Here is a 23,508-nt window from a genome sequence, read left to right as displayed (position 1 = left end):
TTTTTTTTTTTTTTTGGTTAATAGAATAATACTTCTTTTGTTAAAAACTTTGGTGTTACTTGAGCTTTAAGCCTCAAATTGCATACATATACGATGCTTCTTGTAAATAATACGATTCTATACGTTCGAAGATTCAACTTCACAAAAATAAAATTCAACTAAGCAACAATTAAAAAAAATGGAGTATTATAACTTGTATATGTGCATATGGTGGTCTAGTGGTAGTGTGAAATGGGATGAAACATGAATTTGTTTTTCCTGAGTTAGATTTCTACTATGACCAAAATTACATGCATGTTACAAAACAGTGACTTTGGCCACTAATTTGTCTTGTCGGTTAATTGTGTTATATGTGTTAGACAGAAAGGAAATATCTATATTCCTATTGTCTAACAATATGTTCTTTACGATGAAAATCGAACCTGGTACCTTAAATGTAGTTAAAAAACTAGGTGGGCCAAACTTTATCTGACGTGGAATTAATTAGAGGGTGAATACTGGTTTAAATGGGGTGGTTGCTATTGTGGTTGTGAGAGTTTGTGGAAAGGGACTATTGCAGGTTCAACCTTTATTAAATGTTTTCAACGATTGATTTAATGCGTTTGTAAAAGTTTTATAACTGGTAAGTAGACAAAGGAGTACAATAAATAAACATTATTATCTTCTTATAATTAAAAGAGAAGTACATTTAAAAAAATATCCAAAATGTATAGCCTATTTATTAAAATTGCCACTGAATTAAGTTTTGTGAAGAGCGTTAACTGAAATTAATCATAAAAACATAAATCGCAGATCCAATTGATGGTCCGCGTGTTTTTCCTCAAACCGACCTATTGAGTCGGATTCTTCAAACGGGTATCGCAATTAATTGTTTACTGGATTTGGATTGTTTTTTGGCTCTTTAATTGTTTAGTGGATTCTATTTGAATCGGCTTAAATCCTGCAAAACATACCAAACAAATCATCAAAAATAATTAGTTTGTAATCTTCCAAATATCACGTTATTTTTGAATTAAATACCGTAAAGTTAGCTAAAAATAGCGTAAATACATACCAAAAAATAATAGTTCTGCGTAAATCATTAATAAATCACGTAATTAACGATTAAAACAGCCTAAATTAAATTGGAATAAACATTTTAGTGATTCGTATATTTGATTTCCTACTTTCTCTCCAAGATATTCTCATATCACCTAAACCATAAACCTAGACGCTACCTTCTCTATAAATACTAATCTTTAATCGACTACTAGACAGTCTAGACTCATCAAGCAAAAACCTATTCCAAACTTTACTCGACTCCAGCAATAGCTCAATTACTAGACTCAGTCCCAAGCATTCACAAGACCAAGGTATATTTTCTTTTTTTGGTCAAACCACCAAGGTAAATTTTTATAAGATAATGTGTTTTCGTAGTTTGTATTTCAATTTTTATGTTTGAGAGCCTCTTTCTTATAATTACGTATCTACGTTAACGAGTATACGACTTAATTAGTGTTAGCACACTCATGAATTTATGTTCTCTTTCACAGCATGCTCGCAGATCATAACAAAACCAAAAGCTTATTTACTACCATATATTGTGTTTCAAGATCCAAAAGCATTGTCATGGTCATATCTGGCTCATGTCACAACAATGTAAGCATCTATTGTGACTTATTCGTATCTCCACTTAAACTATTATATTTGTCTCTTGATTTTAATTTACAGGCTCCAAAGCAAAGGAGAAAAGACTATTAAGCAGACGCCATAATGCTGAACAAACTTGATTTAACATATAAGCTGATATGGTTGTTGGATTTAAATCTATTTTGAAAAGTTGGACGATGTAAGGCATAAGTTTCTTTTTAATGGATATTATGGTTATTATAAATGATGTTTTTGGCTAACTCATTATCACATCTAATGTTTATTATTATTTACTCATTAACGCATAAAGTTTATTGACTGTGCATATTCCACAGTTTGGCATTAGTTCGATATAAAATGAGTTAAGTGGAATTACCAAATTTTAAACTAAATATAGATAAATTTAGTACCACGAAAAAATACAAAAATACAATACTACTCTGATTAACACTTTAAAGATTGAAAAATATAAAAATATTCATATTAAAAATTTTAAGAAAAAAAACTCTATAGTAGACCGCGGGTTGATAATATCTTCATGTTACACTCCAATAGCACTTTATAATATTAATTAATTTAAAATAAATATTACATTGTATTTAGAATTGCAAATTTTAAGAAACTAATTAATTATATAATGACAAAATTATATAAATAAATAAAAAAATCTTGCCCGCGGTGTACCGCGATTAAAATCTAGTATACTGTAAAATATATGTAAATTCATAACTATATGATGTTTAAAAACATCAAAAATTATATTATTACGATTAAAACAAATAAACATGATTAATAATTAAAAGTCAGTCAAAAATAAAATACTAAATAATTTACAAATAAATTTCATAATGAAATGCTTATTACTTTATGCATTTGGTTTATCACTAAAAATTGCGTCAATTAAGTACTATGACAAACGAAAAAACACATCCTTGATTTTATAGATCTTTTGAATAGCCTTTATAATTATGAGAAAATCTCTTCAAATAATTCAAACGACGTTTGGTTTACCTCCAACTCAAATCTATTCCAAATTGCTTGTTTCTATTCTTAACAACATTTTCTTTATGGATATCACTTAGACTACTTTTTTGAGTTATTCTGTTTGTTTTTTCCATAATTACCCGTCGAAGTAACGGACATGTGATCTCCTTCAACCACGTAAATTTCAGAAGTATTAAAAGAGATTTTAAACATTTTATTTTATTTTAGTCCAAAATTATGTATAAACTAACTTAATTTACAAAATTAAATAAGTTTAAGAGTGTGATACAGAGAAAATGGTTACTTAAATATCTATAATATATATATAGGGGAAATCACGTTTTAAACTTTCAAAATGTCACTGGGTAGCATTTTAAATCTTAAGAGAATTTCACTAACACTTTAAACCTTTAAAATAATTCTACTAACACTTTAAACCTTAAAACTAACTTTCTTTTTTATACCGCCATAAAAATAACGGAATAATAATATCCTTCAACACGAAATAGTTAAACTGTGTTGGTTTAATTTAAATTTTTAATTAATTTTAGTTTTTATTAATAAACTAAAAGATAAAAAAATAAATTTGTGTTCATCTTCATTGTAGATCCTTTTAAAACTTTTAACATTATTAATCCTTTTAATAAATGCATCTCCAATGGATTCTGATTCAAATCAATCGATTTCTCATTGGAAACCAATGAATCTTATAAATATATTGTCGTCTTCTATTTTACATTTGTCAAATGTTTTAACCTTATCTCTGATTCTTCATTTTTTTTGCTTTGATGTATTTTTTTTATCAATCTTCATAAATAATTAAATTAAATTAAATTAATTAAACAAGTATTTAAATTAAACCAACATAGTTTAACTATTTCACGTTAACGGATATTAATGTTCTGTCATCTTTCGTGGCGGTACAAACAGGAAAGTTAGTTTTAAAGTTTAAAGTGTTAGTGAAATCATTTTAAAATTTTATAGTGTTAGTGAAAATATCTCAAGGTTTAAAGTGCTACTCAATGACACTTTGAAGGTTTAAAATGTGATTTTCCCTATATATATATACTAGATTTTAACCCGCAGTACACCGCGTACATATAATTTTTTTATTATTATTTATATTTTTATATTGTATTTGTTTATTAAATATTGGATGTTTTGTAAATAGAGGAATAACTAAATTTTCCGGCTGTTTGTACTGCTAAATATTTATATTAATTTTTTAACCCGCAATACACTTCATGACCATTTGTTTGTTATATTTAGTTTGTTTTGTTTAGTGTTTGAGATTCTATTTTGATTTTTAATCATTATAACAAAAAAGAAGAGATCTAAATATATCATAGCTTCTGTTTCCTTATTGATTTGTGTAATTTTTTTTAGTTGGAATGAATTGTAAAATATTTAGGAAACAAAATCTGAAGTAATGCTATTTTTGGAAATTTTTTAGGGATTAACTTGTAAATAAGTTTTTAAATAAGTATAAATAAAAGGGTAGCACCCAAAATATACTTCAAATATATATATATATATATATATATATATATATATTTGCGATGCTGTGTATATATATATATACATTTGCTATGCTCTGCATGCTGCCTCATGCTTGTGTTAAGATTGTGCTATAGAGAAGCTAGTAAGGCTAATGGCTTTTGGTATGGTGGTGAAGTGTTTGTATTCTTGCTTAGTGCTAACCGACTTCGGGGAATGAACTTGGTAGAGGGAGCACACATTGTTAGCAAAAGTTGGCTTTTGAGGTTTCATTCAGGGAAAGCTCATTGACTTGATTGAAGAATAGCTCACATTTTGAGGGGAGAGAATGTGAGCGATGATTTGGAATTCTTGACTGTTGACATCTTGGTCTTGGGCTTCCTTTGAAAGGCTTCTAGAGTGAAGTGTCTTCTGCAACTCGCGGCCACATTTGCAGTCACCCTTCTTTTTTTGCAACACATATCCAGGATGAACAACAAAATCGTCATCGCTTCATTTTGCTCTCGTAGTTCTTTCGCTATGGTTGAATATATGGACCAAAAACTTAGTTACTTTTTTATGCTTCCATGTTTTTATCTTTTTTGTCATGGAACCATTAGCTTAGGTCTATAATTATGGATTGTAAACCTTAACTGTTTTTTCATTTTTAACGAAATATTTACATTTTTAGCAAAAACAAAAAAAAGATGTATATTGTTTTCTTGTTATAAGAAATTAGTATTATGTTAAAGTTGTGTTTACCTTCGTTTCTTTTTTCTTTTTGTTATAACAGAACAAAGAAATTTTTTAAATTATAAGATTGAAAGATAAGATTTACTGTTTTCTTGTTATATGAAATTAGTTTATAAAGAAATTTTTACTGTTACAATAATGTATAGCTTCTATACTATATTGGTTTTGACATGTTATAAAGTATTTTTGAAATTCTCGAGAAATAAATACCTTAGATTGTTGACATGTTGATTATTGTTTTTTATTTCCCTTACCGTTAATACTATTAGTTTTTTTTCTTTCAATTATGTCTTTTAGTTGGAAAAAAAAAACCTCTAACCATAAACACATATATAATCTGCCAAAAACCAGAAACAAAACTAACTGCTTTGCAATATAAATTACGAATCAAATTTCAAGTTCAAAACAATCAAAATAAAAACCAAAGAACACACAAGAAATGGCGAGATCCTTGTATATTTGTTTATTCTTCTTATCCATTTCTTCGACATCAAAGCTAACCACAAGCTATCCTCTCTCAACAAAGTCTCGATGGATCGTGGACGAGAAAGGGCAAAGGGTGAAGCTAGCTTGCGTGAACTGGCCGGCTCATCTCCAGCCCACGGTAGCTGAAGGGCTAAGCAAACAACCATTAGACTCCATCTCCAAAAAGATTGTCTCAATGGGATTTAACTGCGTTAGGCTCACTTGGCCTCTTGATTTGATGACTAACGACACATTGGCCCTTAAGGTTACTGTTAAACAGTCTTTTGAAAGCTTGAAGTTGTTTGAAGATGTTCTTGGGATTCAAACTCACAATCCCAAAATCCTTAATCTCCCCCTTCTCAACGCATTCCAGGTAAATCTAGTGTTAAAGTATACCCGTTATTAAATATTGTCAGACCAATTTATGTTCAGTAGATGGACTATCTAAACCTGAACTAATTTGAATCAATGACCAATAATATGCCATTTTGTTTTTGTCATCAGGAAGTGGTATCTAACCTAGGACAAAACGGAGTGATGGTGATACTAGATAACCACTTGACAACCCCTGGCTGGTGCTGTGGAGAGAATGACCTCGACGCCTTCTTCGGCTATCCTAACTTTAATCCCAAAGTCTGGGCCAATGGCTTGAGGAAGATGGCTACTCTGTTCAAAGTGCCACTAACGTCGTTGGTGTGAGCCTTAGGAACGAGCCACGTGGCGCTAGAGATTACCCTGACCTCTGGTTCAGGTACATCTTAGCTTTCAAATTTTTTTTACCAAACTTTGTTTCCACTGAGAATATAACAACTTACGTAAAATGAGAAAAATATATATTTTTGAATCACAATTTTAGTTTATTTTTTAGAACTGTAATTATCAACCTTAACACAAGCTGATCAGCTATAACTTTACATGAATATGTTTAGATTCACGTTGTTAAACAATACATTTCAAAATGTCACCATTTGCTATTGTTTCTATAACATTGGTCGTGTACGTTTACTTGGTAACTAATTGCATGCATGCGTGTTAATGGTAACGTGAAGGCATATGCCAGAAGGAGCAGAAGCAGTGCACGCCGCAAACCCTAAATTACTAGTCATCCTCTCCGGCATTGACTTTGACACAAACCTCTCTTTCCTCCGTGACCGTTTCTTCAACGTAAGCTTCACTGACAAACTCGTATTCGAGCTCCACTGGTACAGCTTCTCTGACGGCAGAGACTCGTGGAAAAAACACAACTCTAACGATTTCTGCGCCAAAATCATCACAAAGGTTACACGCAACGGAGGATTCTTACTCGGGAGAGGCTTTCCTTTGTTATTGACTGAGTTTGGGACTGAGGAGAGTGGCCGTGACATCAGCGGAAACCGGTATATGAATTGTTTGGTGGCTTGGGCGGCTCAGAATGATTTGGATTGGGCGGTTTGGGCGTTAACCGGAGATTATTACTTGAGAACCGGTAAAACGAATATGGTGGAGACTTATGGTATGTTGGATGCAAATTGGAAAGACGTGAGAAACGCTACTTACTTGCAGAAACTCTCTGGAATCCAACATCCCTTTAGAGGTAAGAAAACGCTAAGTATATACTAATGTTTTGGATATAACAAATATTGAATAGCTTCACAAAGTTGTTATATAGCTCAAATCTCAACTTTTGTTTTCTTTGCTAAATAAAGAATCCTAGTTTTTTTCCCATACATATATTAATTGTTTAATTTGAAAAATCCCACAGGACACATGAAATTGTTTAGGACTCATCACATATTCACATTACTCGATTACCATTTTTTTTTTTTGAAAATCCATGATCTTTCTAGCTAGACCATATGGTATTTTATCAATTGCTAATACAAGTGGTTTTAACTGTAGCATTTAGAACCGTATATGTTATAAATGTCTGAAGATTCTATAATTAAACATTTTAAATCTGGAAATTTAAATACCGAATTTCGATGTATATGCAGGACCTGGATTGCAATCCAAGAACGCTCTCTTCCATCCATTGTCTGGACTCTGCGTCACCCATAATCCCTCAGAAAAATTACCAACACTTCAATTAGGACCATGCCCTAAAGCCGACACATCGACCTTCAACCCCAACGAAGGCATTCTTTGGATCAATAAAATGTGCGTCGAAGCTCCAAATGTTGCTGGACAAAAGGTGAAGCTTGGAGTTGGCACTAAGTGTTCTAAGTTGGGACAAATCGCAGCTACCAAGATGCATTTGGCGTTCAAGACAAGTAATGGTTTGTTGCTATGTCTTGACGTGGACGAACGCGACAACAGCGTCGTCGCTAACCCTTGCAAGTGTTTGACCAAGGATGGTTCGTGTGATCCAGCTAGCCAATGGTTCAAAGTTCTTTAAATCCTTTAGTTTCTATGTTTTATTCTTGAGATATTGTATTTGTAATCATCAAAACTACAGTTTATGATTATGACTGTTCAACCTTATATATATTACTACTTATCCTTGGAAATAAAAATTTATGGCTCCCTAAACTCCAAGAAGGTTCTCTCCTATCCATTGGAAATAAGAATTTACCCAATACACCACCCAAACATATAAGAGTATTCAAACTTTTTTGAAATAAAATTTGGTAAACAGTCAATAAATAATAGCTTAATCACCACAATCTATTTGAATCACTAGCTAGTGTTAATTTTTAACCAAATGAAAAAAGTTTTAGTGACAAGAAAATATATTTTCACAAAGCTATTTTAGTTTACTGGTTTATCCTACACATTATATATATACGGTGTATTCTAAATTTGTAGATCATATTTTATCCATCCAAAACGGCAATAAAACAACATATTTTTGACTTTATAAGGATCCTCATGTCTTCTTCATCATTTCTTTAAAAAATTGATAAAATCAGTTGCAATTGATAGTTTAGGAAAAGTTGATATTTGTTAATAGAATGCCTATATAGATGGAAAAATTTATAAATATTTATCCTTTATTTTCAATTTCCTCTTTAACTAATTTTAAATGTTTGGAATAAAAAAAAGTTAGAAGATTCAAAACTTGAAAAACAAGTACTAGGTTTCTTAGTTAAAATTGCCATTTTTATTGTTTTTATTTAAATTTGAAAAGATTATTACGTAACTGGATTACAGAAGCAGTTAAGGTTTTTTAAAAAAATTTTAACCAATATTAAAATAGTTTTTTTTTCCTCTTCCTCTTTTCTCATTGTTAAAGGTTTTTTTTTTCCGGGTTTCTCACATTTAGTTATACTCTTATGTACCTAGAAGAAAGAAAGAGATAAATTTGGTTATACTCTTTTGCACCTAGAAAAGTTACAAATTCATTTATTATGAGAAGAGTCAAAACAACTCTTCAAGAGTTCAAGTGCTTGAAATGTTTAAAAGAAATGCTTGGAAAACTAAGTATTTTGTTTTTCTTTTTTTTTTTTTTTTGATCAAGAGGAAACTAACGGTTTTCATAATATGGAAAAATATGTCAGGAGAAAATCGAATAATTGGACTTCAAAAATTTCTTATTTTCAAGTGGATAATACTAAACTCACTCGTCGAGTTTCAGAAGTAGAAGTGAAGAAAATTAATCCAACCCCAACGGACCGGGTAAATTTCACCCTATAGCCATCTCCAATGTTTTTCTTTCAGATTTTGGCAAAGCTAAATGTACTTTACACACTTTAGCCACTTATATTATTTTGGAAAAAAATGCCTTTGATATAATTGTAATCTTGTACGATGGAATGAACTTTGTACGGATTAGTTATCATCTGGTTAGCTACAGAGTTACAGTACAGTAATCTTGTTGACTACAGTAAAAAATAGTTAAAAACAATTAAAAACAAGGTAAAAAAATAATAATAGAAGATTGTCAGAAGGGGTTTAAATGTAGTTTATTCTCCACATGTTTTTTTTTTTTTTTGGTTTTCACTTTTTTCTATTTTCACTTTTATAAAGATTTTTTATTTTTGTCGTTTGGATTATAATTTATATTTTTCAGTATTTTAAGATCTATTTTCCTATTTTCTCTTTAATTTTTTTTTTTTACTTTGAATCATGTTGTCAGAGATGATTCCGGATGAACACTATCATATACGTACACATTTCAATAAATTTATATGTGTTGAATATTTTTTAAACTTATGCTACAAATGTTTCTCATGAATTTATGAAGCATGTGTTTAATGGAGATTTCTGTATTCATTATTCTTGATGAGTCGAGATGCACATAAGAAGAAAAACAGAAATATTTAGCTAAGAAATAAAAGTTTGGTAGGTGTGTACGTGTTAAATAAAAGAAGACTTATACAAATATGACCTGTACGTTATGTGAGGTGATTGCTTCAGTAATTATCCGATAAACTTAACCACAAGATAGTATATACGGGTCGATCCACAAAAAAACAAAGATACTTAAAAGATTTGCGAGAATTGTAAATAACTAAAGTAGACAAAAAAAAAATTTGGTTTTTAGATTTTGTAAATAAAAATATGAATTATAGAAACAAAAAGTTATATAATAAAATATTAGACCATAGAGTATTTCAGAGATTAATGACTAATGAGAAAATATAGAATTCACTAATTAAGACCATAAACAAAAGAATAAACTAGCCCTCTTTCAAGGCAATAATCACAAAACTTGACTATTAGTTTACTAAATTTTTCATTTGCAACCTCCTGGCCAAATTTGTATTATAATCAAGTTCATTTAGTTCATAATGTGTTCTAACATCAACCTTAATTGGCTATATATATATTACTCAATTCACAATCATTCATGCATTCTATCGAACACTTTTGATGCATATAAAAATCTAGAATCTAAAACAAGGTTATTAGTCCTATTCTAGCATTAAGATTATGTAAATCAAAGAACTTAAGGATTAAGAACTCGAAAAAAAAATAAAACATCAAATCAATGTGATTGTGTACGTATACCATCTAGTGTTTGATTTTGAGGGGTTATTTAGAGGTTGTGTGCGTACGTTTAAATCAATATGATCGTGTACATATACGGTTTAGGATTTAATTTTAAATATTTGTCTATACTTAAGTAAATATGTTCGTGTATGTATGCAATTTAAGGTTTCATTCTTAGGATTTATTTAGGGGTTATGTACGTTTAAATTGATATTGTGTACGTATACGTTTTAAGGTTTAATTTTAGGATTTGTTTAGGGGTTATGTACGTTTAACTCAAAATGATCGTGTATGTATATGGTTTATTGTTCAGTTTTCAAGATTTCATTAAGGTTATGATATGTTTAAGTCAAAATAATCGTGTAGTCATGTTTTACATCCAATGATTTATAATACAACTTCTAGTTCCTAGAAAATGTGTTATACAAAACTATATCAAACCCACCAATTAAGATTATAATGTACCACTAACATATGTACACTACAACATAATAAATGTTTGGTACACAAACAAAAATCAGAGAAAAATATATACAAAATTTAGGTTTATAGATTCAACCCAGACTATAACCGATATGTTGTGCAACACTATGTCAAATCCAACAACCAAAAACATATCTAATGTACAATGTCTGTATACGAGGAAATATATGAAGCTTAATTTTTTACGTACAAGATTACAAAAAAACATGGTATATGTTAAGTGAATGGTTCGGGGAGATTGGATGGTCATCAAAGAGGTTTTACCTGTAAAATAAAGTGCCCGTAAAAGTTAAGATAAAACAAATGCAAAGTCTGGTTTCACTTTGAGAAAATGATTCAACAACGTTTTTTTCAAAAAGGGGAGGCCCATCCAATAAAACAGATGTAAACTGATTAAATTATAATGTTCTGGTCCGCAGCTGTCTCATATTTGTTTTGCTGATGACCTAATACTATTTGCAGAAGCTTTTGTAGCACAAATCAGAATTATCAGGAGGGTCCCGGAGAGGTTTTGTGTCACCTCAGGACAGAAGGTTACTCTTGAAAAGTCAAAAACATTTCTCAGATAATGTCTCTAGAGAACTTTAGACTTTGATCAGTGCTAAGAGTGGGATAAGGTCGACTAGGGAGTTGGGGAAATACCTAGGCATGCCAACCTTCAAAATAGAATTAATAAAGACACGTTTGGTGAGGTTCTGGAGAGAGTTCCTTTGAAACTATCGAGTTGGAAAGGGCGATCCTTGAGTTTTGCTGGAAGGGTAACTTTACTCAAAGTTTTTCTATCGTCAACCCATTTACATACTATGAGTATAATAAAATTACCACAAGCTACGCTGGAGAAGTTGGATAGCATGTGCAGATCTTTTCTATGGGGGAGTACATCGGATAAGAAGAAGCAATACTTGGTTGTTTGGGGAGGGTGTATTTACCAAAGAAGGCGGGTGGACTTGGGCTGCAAACTGCGAGAGAGATGATTAAAGCCCTAGTGGCAAAAGTGGGCTGGCGAGTACTTCATGACCAACAAGTCTGTGGGGAAAAGTGGTGAGGAGTAATTATAAGGTTGGGAACATACATGATCAGCGATGGATGGTGGCCAAAGGGACCTGGTCTTCTACTTGGCACAGTATGGGAGTTGGTCTCTGGGAGGTTGTGTGTCGAGGACACAGTTGGGTGGTGGGAGATGGGAGAGAAACCAGGTTTTAGATTGATAAGTGGATTACAGGTCAACCTTTAGCAAAGGTGAGTGTAAGGGAGTTGTCTGTGGAGGAGAGGTGTGCTACTGTCAGGGAGTATTGGTTGGATGATAGAGGTTGGAATTATGCTAGAATAAGACCATATGTACTTGATGAGGTGAAACTAAGTCTTACAGCGCTGGTTGTTGACAATGTTACTAGGGCTAAGGACCGGTTAGCATGGGGGGAAACTGCTGATGGTCAGTTCACAGTTAAATCTGCTTATCAGCTATTGAAAAGGGATGGGAGTCCGAACCCGAATGTAGAAGATTTTTTGGACGTATTTGGAGAGTTGTCGCACTAGAGAGAGTGAATTCTTTTTTTATTGCAGGTGGCTAATCAGGTGATTATATCTAATGCAGAACAAAAGCGTAGACACTTAGATGAATCTGATATATGCCAGGTATGTAAGTGTGGATTGGAGACGATACTTCATGTTCTTTGAGATTGTCAAGCTATGGCAAGAGTATGGAGTCGGATTGTTCCACCACAAAAGAGACAAGCCTTTTTTGCTCGATCTTTGCTAGAATGGTTGTATGAGAACCTGTGTGAGGAATCGGTGTCGGATGTGGGGGTGTGGTCTACGACCTTTGCTATTTCTGTGTGGTGGGGATGGAAGTGGAGATGCGGTAATTTTTATGGAGAGAATAAAAATGTCGGGATCGAATTTTTTTTCTTAAGGATTTGTCGAAAGAGGTTTCTGCTGGGAAATTGAAATGTCAAGAACAGAGACCTGTGGTGGAGAGAATGTCAGTTGGGTGGCTCCGACAGGGGGATGGTTGAAGCTAAACACAAATGGCGCGTCTCATGGTAATCCTGGTTTAGCAACAGCGGGAGGAGTTTTGCGGAATTTGAAAGGAGAGTGGTGTGGGGGTTTCTCTCTGAATATTGGATGTTGTACTTCTCATTTGGAATAACTATGGGGAATATACTATGGTTTGTGTATTGCTTGGGATAAGCGGGTGGCAAGGGTTGAGCTTGAGGTTGATTATGAGATTATGGTTGGTTTTCTTAAGACAGGGATTGGGGAAAATTATCTGCTGTCCTTCCTGGTGCATATATTCCATGAAAGACAGCGGATAGTCCGTATTTTTCACGTGTATAGGAAAGCTAACCATTTTGCTGATGGGTTAGCTAACTATGCGTTTTCTTTACCTTTAGGTTTTCATGCTTTTCATTGAGATGTTGTTGATTCGATTTTGAGAGACAATGTTGTTGGGGTTTCTGGCCTAAGACAAGTTCGAGTGTAGCTTTATTTTTCATTAGTTTACATAGTTATAACAATTTCCCGGCGGATTACCCAAAAAAAAAAAAGTTCTCTTATTAATTTACATAGTTATAACAATTTGCCTCATATTACTGTTACTAAAGACAGATTAATAATTCGTCACACCCATATCTATTAGAATTTATAACATTCGGAGTTCTTGATATCCAAAAGTAACCAAGTATAATTTGAGAAGCCAGGTAGGGAGAGATCTAGATATGAATGTGAAAGTACCATGTGAGAAGCTACTACTCTGCTCAAACTTAATTTTTTAACAGTTAAAAAGTTGATGAGAAGGTACCAAGTGATCCCGCATGCTGTGCACAGCGAATTGGCTGCATGGTTAGGGATGATGTTTTCTTTGAGTACCTTGAAGTTCGGGCATATTTCTTATTTGCAGTAAGCCCGGAGTAAGGCGGCGTTTTATACTAACGAGGACTTGTGATGGCTGACCGGAAGTTTATCATAGTAAATGTCAATGAGATAGAGACTGTAACATAACATGTCCTCTTCAGCACAAAATTAATGGGTGTTGTTGGCTGACTAATGAATAATGTTGCGGTAGTTGCTTAATTGTGATATTAGCGAAAAACCTCCTTGACCAAATGAGTTGCTTTGAAATGTGTCATGGCTTGTGCAAATGGTTCCTTATTGGTACCACTGACCATGTGGCATAGCTTACTGCAAATAAGTTTGATCTTTTATAGATTAAAAGTGGTTCTTTTAGTTTTGAGTGACCATATAACATATAAATATTTTGCTTGATGATAAACATGATCTATGTATCATTCTACTGCCGCTCCTTCTTAAATGTCTTCTACAGTTTGTAAACGTCCATACAAAACAAAATGAGTTCACCAAGTTGCAAGAGCAGTTTGTTTTATTTCTTAAGAACATTTGCGGATTAAAGAAAACTACTTATTCTGAAATGGCAACACAAAATGGGTTTTTGACTTTCCCATCAAGAACTAATACACGGCCTAAACATGACTGATGATTGATTCTCAAGTACAGTATCTTAGGTGGTGGAGGTTTTGAACGAGTCAATACAGCTCTCAGTTGCAAATCCTGTCTCCCAAAATTTTTCAAAATACTCAGCATATGTAAAGCTTCTGTATATAGCAGGAGAGTCTTCTTCCTCATTGATCAGCTCTTGTGCAGGACTAATCACAGCATCTTCAGATGGACAGTAGAATGTTGGTATTGATATCCGCTCTTTGTCGCTGTTCACAACCGCTCTATGGAGAACACTCTTGTATTTGTCATTGCTTATCACCTTAAAGGAGAAACAAGCACATAAAGTTAGCACAAAGAGAGAGTGGATTAACAAAACAGAGGAATTTTCAAATTTGTACGCCTAATATTACCTGCATCTGGTCACCAAGGTTGACTATGAACGTGTTGGGAACAGGATGAACAGCGACCCATTTACCATCTTTATACACCTGTAAACCAGAGACTTCGTCTTGAAGAAGAACAGTGATCAAGTTTGCATCTTTATGTCCTGGAAGCCCGTAAGTTAGCTCGGGTTCCGGACACGGCGGGTAGTAGTTTATAGCCATGTGTTGACCATGTTTGCCTAGTGTATTGCTTACACGGTCTTTCACAAGTCCTAGACTCTCTGAGATTGCCTCAAGAAGTGTCAGAACCAAGGCTCTAACGCTTGTGGCGTATTCAGCTGTGACTTCTCTGAAAGAGATTGGAGTTGAGGGCCATTCGTTGATGAAATCTTCGATAGGGTAGCAATGGAGTCGAAGGAAGTCTCTCCAGTTGGAGACTTTCTCTGTGCAAACGTTGAAACTTGTGGAGAGTCTTGTTGTCTTCTTGGTATCTGATGAGTAATGCTTCACTCTTTCGCTCTCTGGTTGCCTGAAAAACTCTCTCGCCACATTCATCATTTTCTTGATTGTTTCTTCTGGTACTCCATGGTTCTTGATCTGGAACATGCAATAGCAAAACTTTGATTAAACACAAAAATGTCTCTTTTGCAATTAAACAGAGAAAGACACGATGTCATGCAAATAAAATCGTGTAAAACTGAGAAAATAAAAGAGTGTAACTTAAAAAAAAAAAAAAAAAAAAAAAAAGTAAAACGTAACTAGTTTAAAACTCAAGTGTATAGTTTATACAACCGAGTAAAGTGGTAAGGAGATTAAAAGTGAATAGGGACTTGCCTGGAAGAAGCCATAAGAGGAGCATGCATAAGCAAACTGATTGATAATGTCGGTTCGATTGGGTCCATGGAGGTCTTTGAGATCGATTAAAGGGATAGAATCGCCGGAAGTTGCAACGTCGGACATGTTTGGACGGTCAGAGACTGGTCGGACGTAGTTTGAAGGGAGGTGATCAACGATGGAGGCGATGTCGGATACGAGGAGCTTTGATGTTTGAGAGGCAGCCATGATTGGTGTGAAATCTAAAGCGAGGGGATAGAGAAAGAGAGTTAGAGAGACATATGTTATCACTTATTTTACATATATATATATATATATATATATATATATATATATATTATCCCAGATGAGTCAGAGTCTCAGAGATGTGTTATATAATGACATGCCCACCGCACAATGTTTTCACGTGGCAAATATGAATTTGATTTTGAAACGTCCTCTTACCTTTTCAAGTAAGAAAATGGTGAGAAAAGAAAAAAGAAAAAATATAGACATTGTAAAGTTTATCTTGTTTTTCTCTTTTTCTTTCTTTGCCAATTGTAACCTTTTGGATTATTGGTGTGTGAGACTTAAATATAGTTTTAAAAATTTTAAATATTATGTAAAATTTATTATATTAGATCAAGATTTTTTTAAACTCTATTAAAATTTAGTGTTATTAGTTTTTTATTTATAAAAAGTCATTTAAAATTTTAACAAAATTTGGATTATTGGATTTAAATTTTTATAAAGTTATAAAAAAATTTATATTATTCAATTAAAACAGAAGAATCTAGGATTGTTAATCAATTCAATTATTATGTTGTTGGTTCATGATTTTTGACATTTTCTTTACAAAATAAAGTCATGGAAAGTATCACAAAAATACACGAATTGTTTGGATTACTTTTCAAGATTTTAGAAAACTAATCAATAAAATTCTCTATCAATTTTTAACAATCTTTCACGTATTTCACTTTTAATGATTTTGTTGAACTCTTCAAAAATCTTTATAATATAGAATCCAATTACACCCCAAATGTTTGTGTAATTGTGTATTAACTGCTTTTTCCAATCTGCTTTTTTCCAATCTACTCAATGAGTTGGAATTCTAAAGCGAAATGTCTTGCTACATCCTCTACAGTATTGTTTCTTATTTTGAGTTTGTAAACCATTTTCTTCCAATTGGACAAACATTCATGACGATATCATGTTTAGTAACAAAATAAAAAATAAAACAGAAATAATATAAAGTTACAATGTTTATTTTTTTGGGGCCAATTCTAATATTTACCTTTATGTGTACCATGTATTACTACTAAAAGATAAAAGTAAGATATCAAGTTTTGCATGTTAATAATAATTATATATATATGTGTGTGAAATAAGTAATTGAGAAAACTATCAAATGTGCCATAAACAGTATTTTTTCTTTTTAAATCTGCCATAATCGATTAAGTCTTTCTAAATATGTCACAACCATGGTAGTTGGCGGACAACTTAATTTGGTGGACAACATTTTGACATTTGGTGGACAACTTTAACCCCTTTAGTGGACAACTTTAACTTTTTTGGACAATTTTAACCCCTTTGATCGCTAATTTTAATATTTTTGGACAATTTTAACCCCTTTGATGGATAATTTCAATTTTTGTGGACAACTTTAACCTTTTTTTGTTTTCATTTTGATGGACAACAATTTATGTCATAATGCCAAATATGACACATTTCGTAAGATTGAAAACAATATGATACATTTGGAAACTTTTTTTTTTAAATATGGCATATTTGACAAAAATTCCTAAGTAGTTGATGGTAGTATATGAAAGATTTATTAAATTAAATGATTAATATTTTTTTTATTTAATAATTTAAAAAACTATAATAGTTAATAAAAAATTTTGAATTTAAATTTTATATATGTTAAAATATGGTAATGTTTGCATCAATTTTGGGTTCCTTATTTTGCAGAATTTTTTCAAAACTGTTGTGATTAGATAGTTGGAAAGTTAAAAAAATATGTTAAATAATGAAAGATCAAGGTTCCCAAAGAGATCGAAGTTGCTTTTGAAATAATTTAACAATACATATTCAGCAAGTAGTTAAAAAATAGCTAGGATAAGTGCATAAGATTATGTTGGCAAAAAAGTAGAGTTTTTCCCATAAGATGTGAGTTTAGACGAGATTTGATACGAATATTCAAATAAATGACGTCTATATTTAAAATTTATTAGAATATTAAATTATGAGTAGTTATTATGTAGATAGTTTCCAAAATTACCATTATATGGTCGTTGGAAGGTATATAGAAAAGTACCAAAAAAACAAACGTTTAGGGTTCCAAAAAATACGTGGAGATGTTTTTCAAAAAATTTAATGTTCAAGTGAGAGAACTAGACAAGAAATAAAAAGATAAATAAAATAAATGCATAAAATTATGTCAGTGTAAGAATATAAAATATATAAATAATTTTTCGTATAAAATAAGTTTTTTTCTGTCAAAAAAAATCATAGTTAAAATAAGATTAAGTTAAAAATCTGAATAAATGATGTTTAAATCTTTTCATTTTATTAGAATATTCAATTGTGCGTTGGATAAATTTAGGGCTCCAGAAAATACTAGGAGATATTTTACGAAAAAAAATTAACGCTCTTATTACACTAGAAGTTTAACAAATCAATATGCATAAATATTCCAAAACTGTTTTTATTGTACTCATGCGCGAAACTCCTAATGCAATTGTAGTATCGTTAATCAGTTGTTTTAATTTTAAATAAATTTTCGAATATACGGAAAAGATTTGAAAATGAACAAATCTTCTTTAAAAAAGAAAACCAAGTTATTATCTACAATCGTTTCTCAACAAAATAACGGGTTGATCATTTTCATAATTAGTCACTTTTTAAACTAAAAAACTTGAATTTATAGAGATTTTTAAATTTGTTTTTTCTTTCTAAAAATGGCTTCATGTCCATATGGCTTGCTACCCAAGATGTGATGCAAATCTTTCTCTCCATTCTTTGATATGCGCTATGATTTTCTAAATCTAACTACCATCATTCCTAATGCTTGGCAGGTAGTTTATAAATTGAATCGTTAACCGTTCTTGTTTACTGGACAATGTCGCTAGCATGTAATGCTATCATTGATTTTTTCAAAGACCTTCATATGATAATGATGGAGTCTTCCTGAGACTGTTGGCAATGTAGTAGCTATGATAACAGATGATTCTCTTGTATGGAGCATAAAAAAGCTTCATTGAAGGTAGGAAAAATTGGCAGTTTAATTTCAACTGTTTAAGGTTAAAAAGAAAAATCTTTTGCTCACATTCTTATCGAAAAGAGATCTTATTATATTTTTGTTACTTAATTGCCTTGTTTCAAAAATCTCCGCTTAACATCGATTACACGCAGCAAAATCATTATACCTATCTTCTCTGCCTCGATTAATGACTAATTATTACTTAGCATCGATTATCTAATTATGCCTATCTAATTTGATTATAATTCGTCTATCTAATTACTTTCCGCTTAGTTTTTTGTATACTAATTATTTTTGGAACCAAATATAAATTAAATATTTTTTTGTTATTTAGATATTTAAATTAAGAGTTTGTGATGTTTTACAATAACTAATGTACAAACTTTTAATGAAAATCATAAAAATTTGTTTTAAAAATTATATTTTTATGTGTTTACCATAATTTTAAAGACAATACTATATAGTTTTATATATTATTTGATGTTTTTATTTTAACATAAATAGAGTTATACATATATAGTATTATATAATTATATTTTATTAAATATTAATAAAATAACCTTAAAACTAGTATCCAATTGACAACCAACATTGGAGTTATTTTCTAGATTAATGTTTGGTTGATAAAAAAAAAAACTAGTGTCCAATTAAATCATGTTTTTTTTTTCTTTTGTGCTACAACGGAATTAAATCATGTTTAATTTTCAATTTTTTTGTTAGGCAGCTAAGTCTAATTAAATCATGTTTAATTTTAAATTTTTTTGTTAGGAGCTAAGTCTAGCCAACGGTTTTACTAGCATCTAGCAATTTCTAAAATAGAATTTAATTGTTAACTGCTTTATTATCTTAGTAAGAATGTCATTGATTTAAACCAAACAATCCTAATAATTTGTTTGTATCGACGGACAATATCCTTCGGTATCACCCACAAAACTGAAGTTGGGAATGTTAGAGTCCCATCTCTAAATCTTCAAAAGTTTATAAGTAAATAGGATTTGCTGAATTTTTTCAGACTACCGATTAAAAGACGTTAATTATAATGTATAATTTAAGTGATAAAATAAGAAACCGCCTCAAGAAAACAAACAAAAAGACCAAATATGGTCAAGGGATGAGTATCAAGCATACATATCAAGAGATGGCGTCACCCACTTGACGTCAGGCGAGATAATGTCATGCTTTAACTTATATTCCATTCGCATTATCAAAGGAAATACCGAAATAGTATAATAATTTTGTTTTGTTGTGATTTTGGCGTTAACGATCAAATTGGGTGAACACATCACATCCACCGATCAACGCATCCGAGTTGACATGTAGGGTACGGATTAAGGAAATGTGTAAATTATATACAATGTAAAATAAAATTTCTAATATTCAAATATTTAGCAAATACTAGAACTAAAACATAAGAGCATTTACAACCCGGAGAAGTTTTGGCCATTTTTTATAAAAATAAAGAATAATATTTTATTATGTAATTAATAGAAAACTAACAAGTATAAAATCAAATGAGGAATTTGAGTCTATAATTAACAAAAAAAAATTAGGGAGTGTATTCAAACCATGATTTTGGAGAATTTGATGGAAATTAGGAAATTTAGAATTTTGATAGATTTTAGAAAAGTTGATATGATTCAAATCCTCGAAAATCCTAAAAATCATTAAAATCCAAATCCACAAAATTGTTTTGAATAACAGTAGATTTTTAAATTATAAATTCAATAACAGTGGATTTTAATAGACTTTTTAAAACTCATGATTGAATAACATAGGTTTTGTAAATTTCATATAAATCACTTAAATTCATTCTATAACTATTCTAACCATTAAAAGGTTATATAGTCTGTATCTTATGTATTAATGGCTAATTTATCCCTATCATTATCCCCTTTCACCACAACCCACTACCATCAGCAGCCACCGCCCACTGTCGGTCGTTGGGTTCCGGCCAACTCCTCCAGCCATCTCCGGCCAACTCCTCCAGCCACCGCTCACCGCCGGTTGTCGGATTCCGGCCAACTCTGGTCACCACCCACCGCCGGTCGTCGGATTCCAGCTAATTCCTCCGACCACCACCCACCGTCGGTCGTCGGATTCCGGCCAATTCCTCATGCCACCACCGACCCCCTCCGGCCACCGCCGTCCCCCTTCGGCCACCATCCCTCCGGCCACCTCTGGCCACCACCACTTCGGTCGCTGGCCACCTTTGGCCACCACCCCTCCTGTCGCCGGCCACCTCCGGCCACCTCTCCTCCGGCCTCCACTATTCTCTTCTACCACCACTCCCACCATAATACCAAAATTGTAATTTTTCCTACCCCTCCTCTTATTATTCTAATTTATTTGAATATTATGCTATTTTCTTAATTAGTTTATTGATTTTGGTTATACACCAAATTGACCCAAATCAAATTGAGAAGTTTTTTCTCTGACCTTAATTAGTTTATTGATTTTGGTTATACACCAAATTGACCCTAATCAAATTGAAAAGTTTTTTCGTTGAGGACTTTGAGAACGATTCTCTTTTCTTCTCTCTTTTATATTATTTTACTAGGTTTTGAACCCACGCTATGCATGGGGTTTTTTTTTAAATATATTTAGATGAAACTATATATAATTGATGTTATGAAATATTATCTTCCAAAAAACTTTAACTTACTATTAAAATAATAATTTTATTTTAAATACACAATTAAAAAAATCAATTGTATTTAAGAATCAAATATGATCAAAAGAATCATTAACCAATTTTGGTTTCTCATATTTAATTGAACACCACCGCTTATGTATTCGTGTTTTTTTTATTTACTATTCATATTCTTTCTCTTCATTTTCATTGTCAATTTTGCATGGTAATTGTCATCGTTACTTTCATCATCTGCTTCTTTGTTATACTCTTATTCTTCTTCTTTGTTGTCTGATTTCTCGCTTTTTTCCACTAAATAATCATTGAGAACATTTTTGTTTTAAATTACCACATAACTTCCATCCGCTTTTTTGTTATACTTTTTATTTTTCCTCTTCCTCGTCCGCTTCCTCAATTTCTTCCACTGAATAATCATTCAAAACCTTTTTGTTTAAAATTACTACATAACTTACTTTTGTTTTAAAGTAAACATAATTTATCTTTAGCAAACTCTAACACCAAAATCACTAAATATTTTCTCGTAAGATTTTTGCAATTCATGAAGACCAACATAGCCACCACATATAGTCAGTTATTGGTTGATACTTTCACCCATATATTCGGTTTTAGATCCACATGTATTGAACTTCTCAAACCAATAATGATACTTAAATGTTTTATAGTTTAAATATTTATAGTATTTTAAACATTCATTGTTTTCTTACTCTCCATATTTTTTCCGATATCTTTATTGTCAAATTGTTATTGTTTTCATGGAGTAAGAAAACAATGAAAATTATTTTAAAACTTTTAAAACTGTTGTAAAACACTGAATGGTGGATATCCATAACCAGCCCATACACGGCCCATACTCGGTCCATGAACGTCCAAGACCATAAGGCCCATCGGCCACCTCCTTAGTCTATGTCGGTTTATGCTTCCTAATGTAATTGAGCTTTGCCCTTCACTATATATATGTAATGTTCCATTGAATCAATAAGAATAAGAACAAGAGAAAACCTCCATCGATTTCTCTAGTTTACAACATGTTATCAGCACGAGTTTGCCCTAAAACTCCAACTGAGAAAAACCCTAAAACCGCCGCCGCTCAAAACCTTGTTCGTCCAAGCTCGGCGATCGGTTCCTGTCCGAGGCTAGTTCCTGTTCGGAGATATGTTCCTGTTCGAGAAGCAACTTGTGTTTGTGATCGATTCTTCCTCTTACCTAGGCCGAGGTTCGTGATCAAGTTAAAAGTAAAACCGAGGTCTTTAGCTCCCGGTTCAATTCCAGTCCCACATCGGTGGAAGGTAAACAATAATCAAACCCCCTTAGAACCTATGAAATCAAACCGGATCTCTTAAATCTAATGGAACCCTAAAATATACAAGTAAACAATCAACAAACAAAACCCTAAGCTTTAGACCCTAAAACCCTAAAATTTTAAAACTTAAAATCGGTTGGTATCAGGTTTAGGGATGCTTAGATTGTTTGCAAATTAAACCGATTATGCAAAGATTAAAATCCGATTATTATTGTTGATTGTTTGATTGTTGCATAAAAATCCTAAAACTAAAACCTAAATTCAAAATTCATAAAGAGAATATTAAACCAAATTGTTCTAGGTTGTTAGAATCTGTTTTAGGTGTTTGTTTGTCTAAGAAATTCAAACCCTAAAACTAAGAAATTAAACTCGGAAATTATTATGTGTTTGCATGAAAAAATAAATTAGGGTAACTTACAAATTAATTCTAGAAATTATCCTAAAAATCCATGAAAATATTTCCTAAAGTTTTAATATAGAAAAACAAAATTTAAGAAAAAGGAAAATTTGGTAAAAAAAAATTATTGCATGCTAGATCTTATGTTTATCTAGGACTGTTCTCATGCATAATATATGCCACAAAATTATGTAATAAAACAAGACATTATCTACTAAAATAATCGGTATGTTTCGGTTTTAAATACCGCATGTCCCAAACGAAAATAAATCCATGGTTCGGTCTTAAATAACGCATGGCCTAAGACTAAAATAATTGCATGGTTCGGTCTCAAATACCGCATGACAATAATCGGATGCATGTTTTATAATGGGCATTGGACACAAAGATCAATCTGAAATCAAAGGATCTTTGTGAGTGCATTGAGGATGATAATGACTGTTCTGAAAAGAACACGTACAAGGCAATAATGCATATTCGCCATCACCTTGCTAAGAGTCTCAAAAACCAGTACCTCACTATTGAAGATCCTCTTGACCTTTGGAC

The 23,508-nt window shown here is 31.9% G+C and overlaps 1 protein-coding gene, 1 long non-coding RNA gene and 1 pseudogene across 2 annotated transcripts; 2 read left to right on the top strand and 1 right to left on the bottom strand.

Annotated features, from left to right (window-relative positions):
• Positions 1,266-1,816, top strand: LOC104737051. The gene is made up of 3 exons (XR_759687.2): positions 1,266-1,352; positions 1,533-1,638; positions 1,711-1,816. It is a non-coding gene; the product is annotated as an uncharacterized LOC104737051 (long non-coding RNA).
• On the top strand, positions 5,282-7,759 carry LOC104737049 (annotated as a pseudogene).
• LOC104737048 (protein DMR6-LIKE OXYGENASE 2) lies at positions 14,038-15,685 on the bottom strand. Its single transcript, XM_010457143.2, has 3 exons — positions 15,375-15,685; positions 14,568-15,137; positions 14,038-14,476 (listed from the first exon to the last, which is right to left on the bottom strand). The coding sequence occupies exons 1-3, from the start codon at positions 15,600-15,602 to the stop codon at positions 14,219-14,221; spliced, it is 1,056 nt and encodes a 351-aa protein (XP_010455445.1). The 5' UTR covers positions 15,603-15,685; the 3' UTR covers positions 14,038-14,218.

This window comes from Camelina sativa, chromosome 13 (genome assembly GCF_000633955.1).
Source record: "Camelina sativa cultivar DH55 chromosome 13, Cs, whole genome shotgun sequence".
NCBI lineage: Eukaryota > Viridiplantae > Streptophyta > Magnoliopsida > Brassicales > Brassicaceae > Camelina > Camelina sativa.
This window is presented reverse-complemented; position numbering and strand designations above follow the sequence as displayed.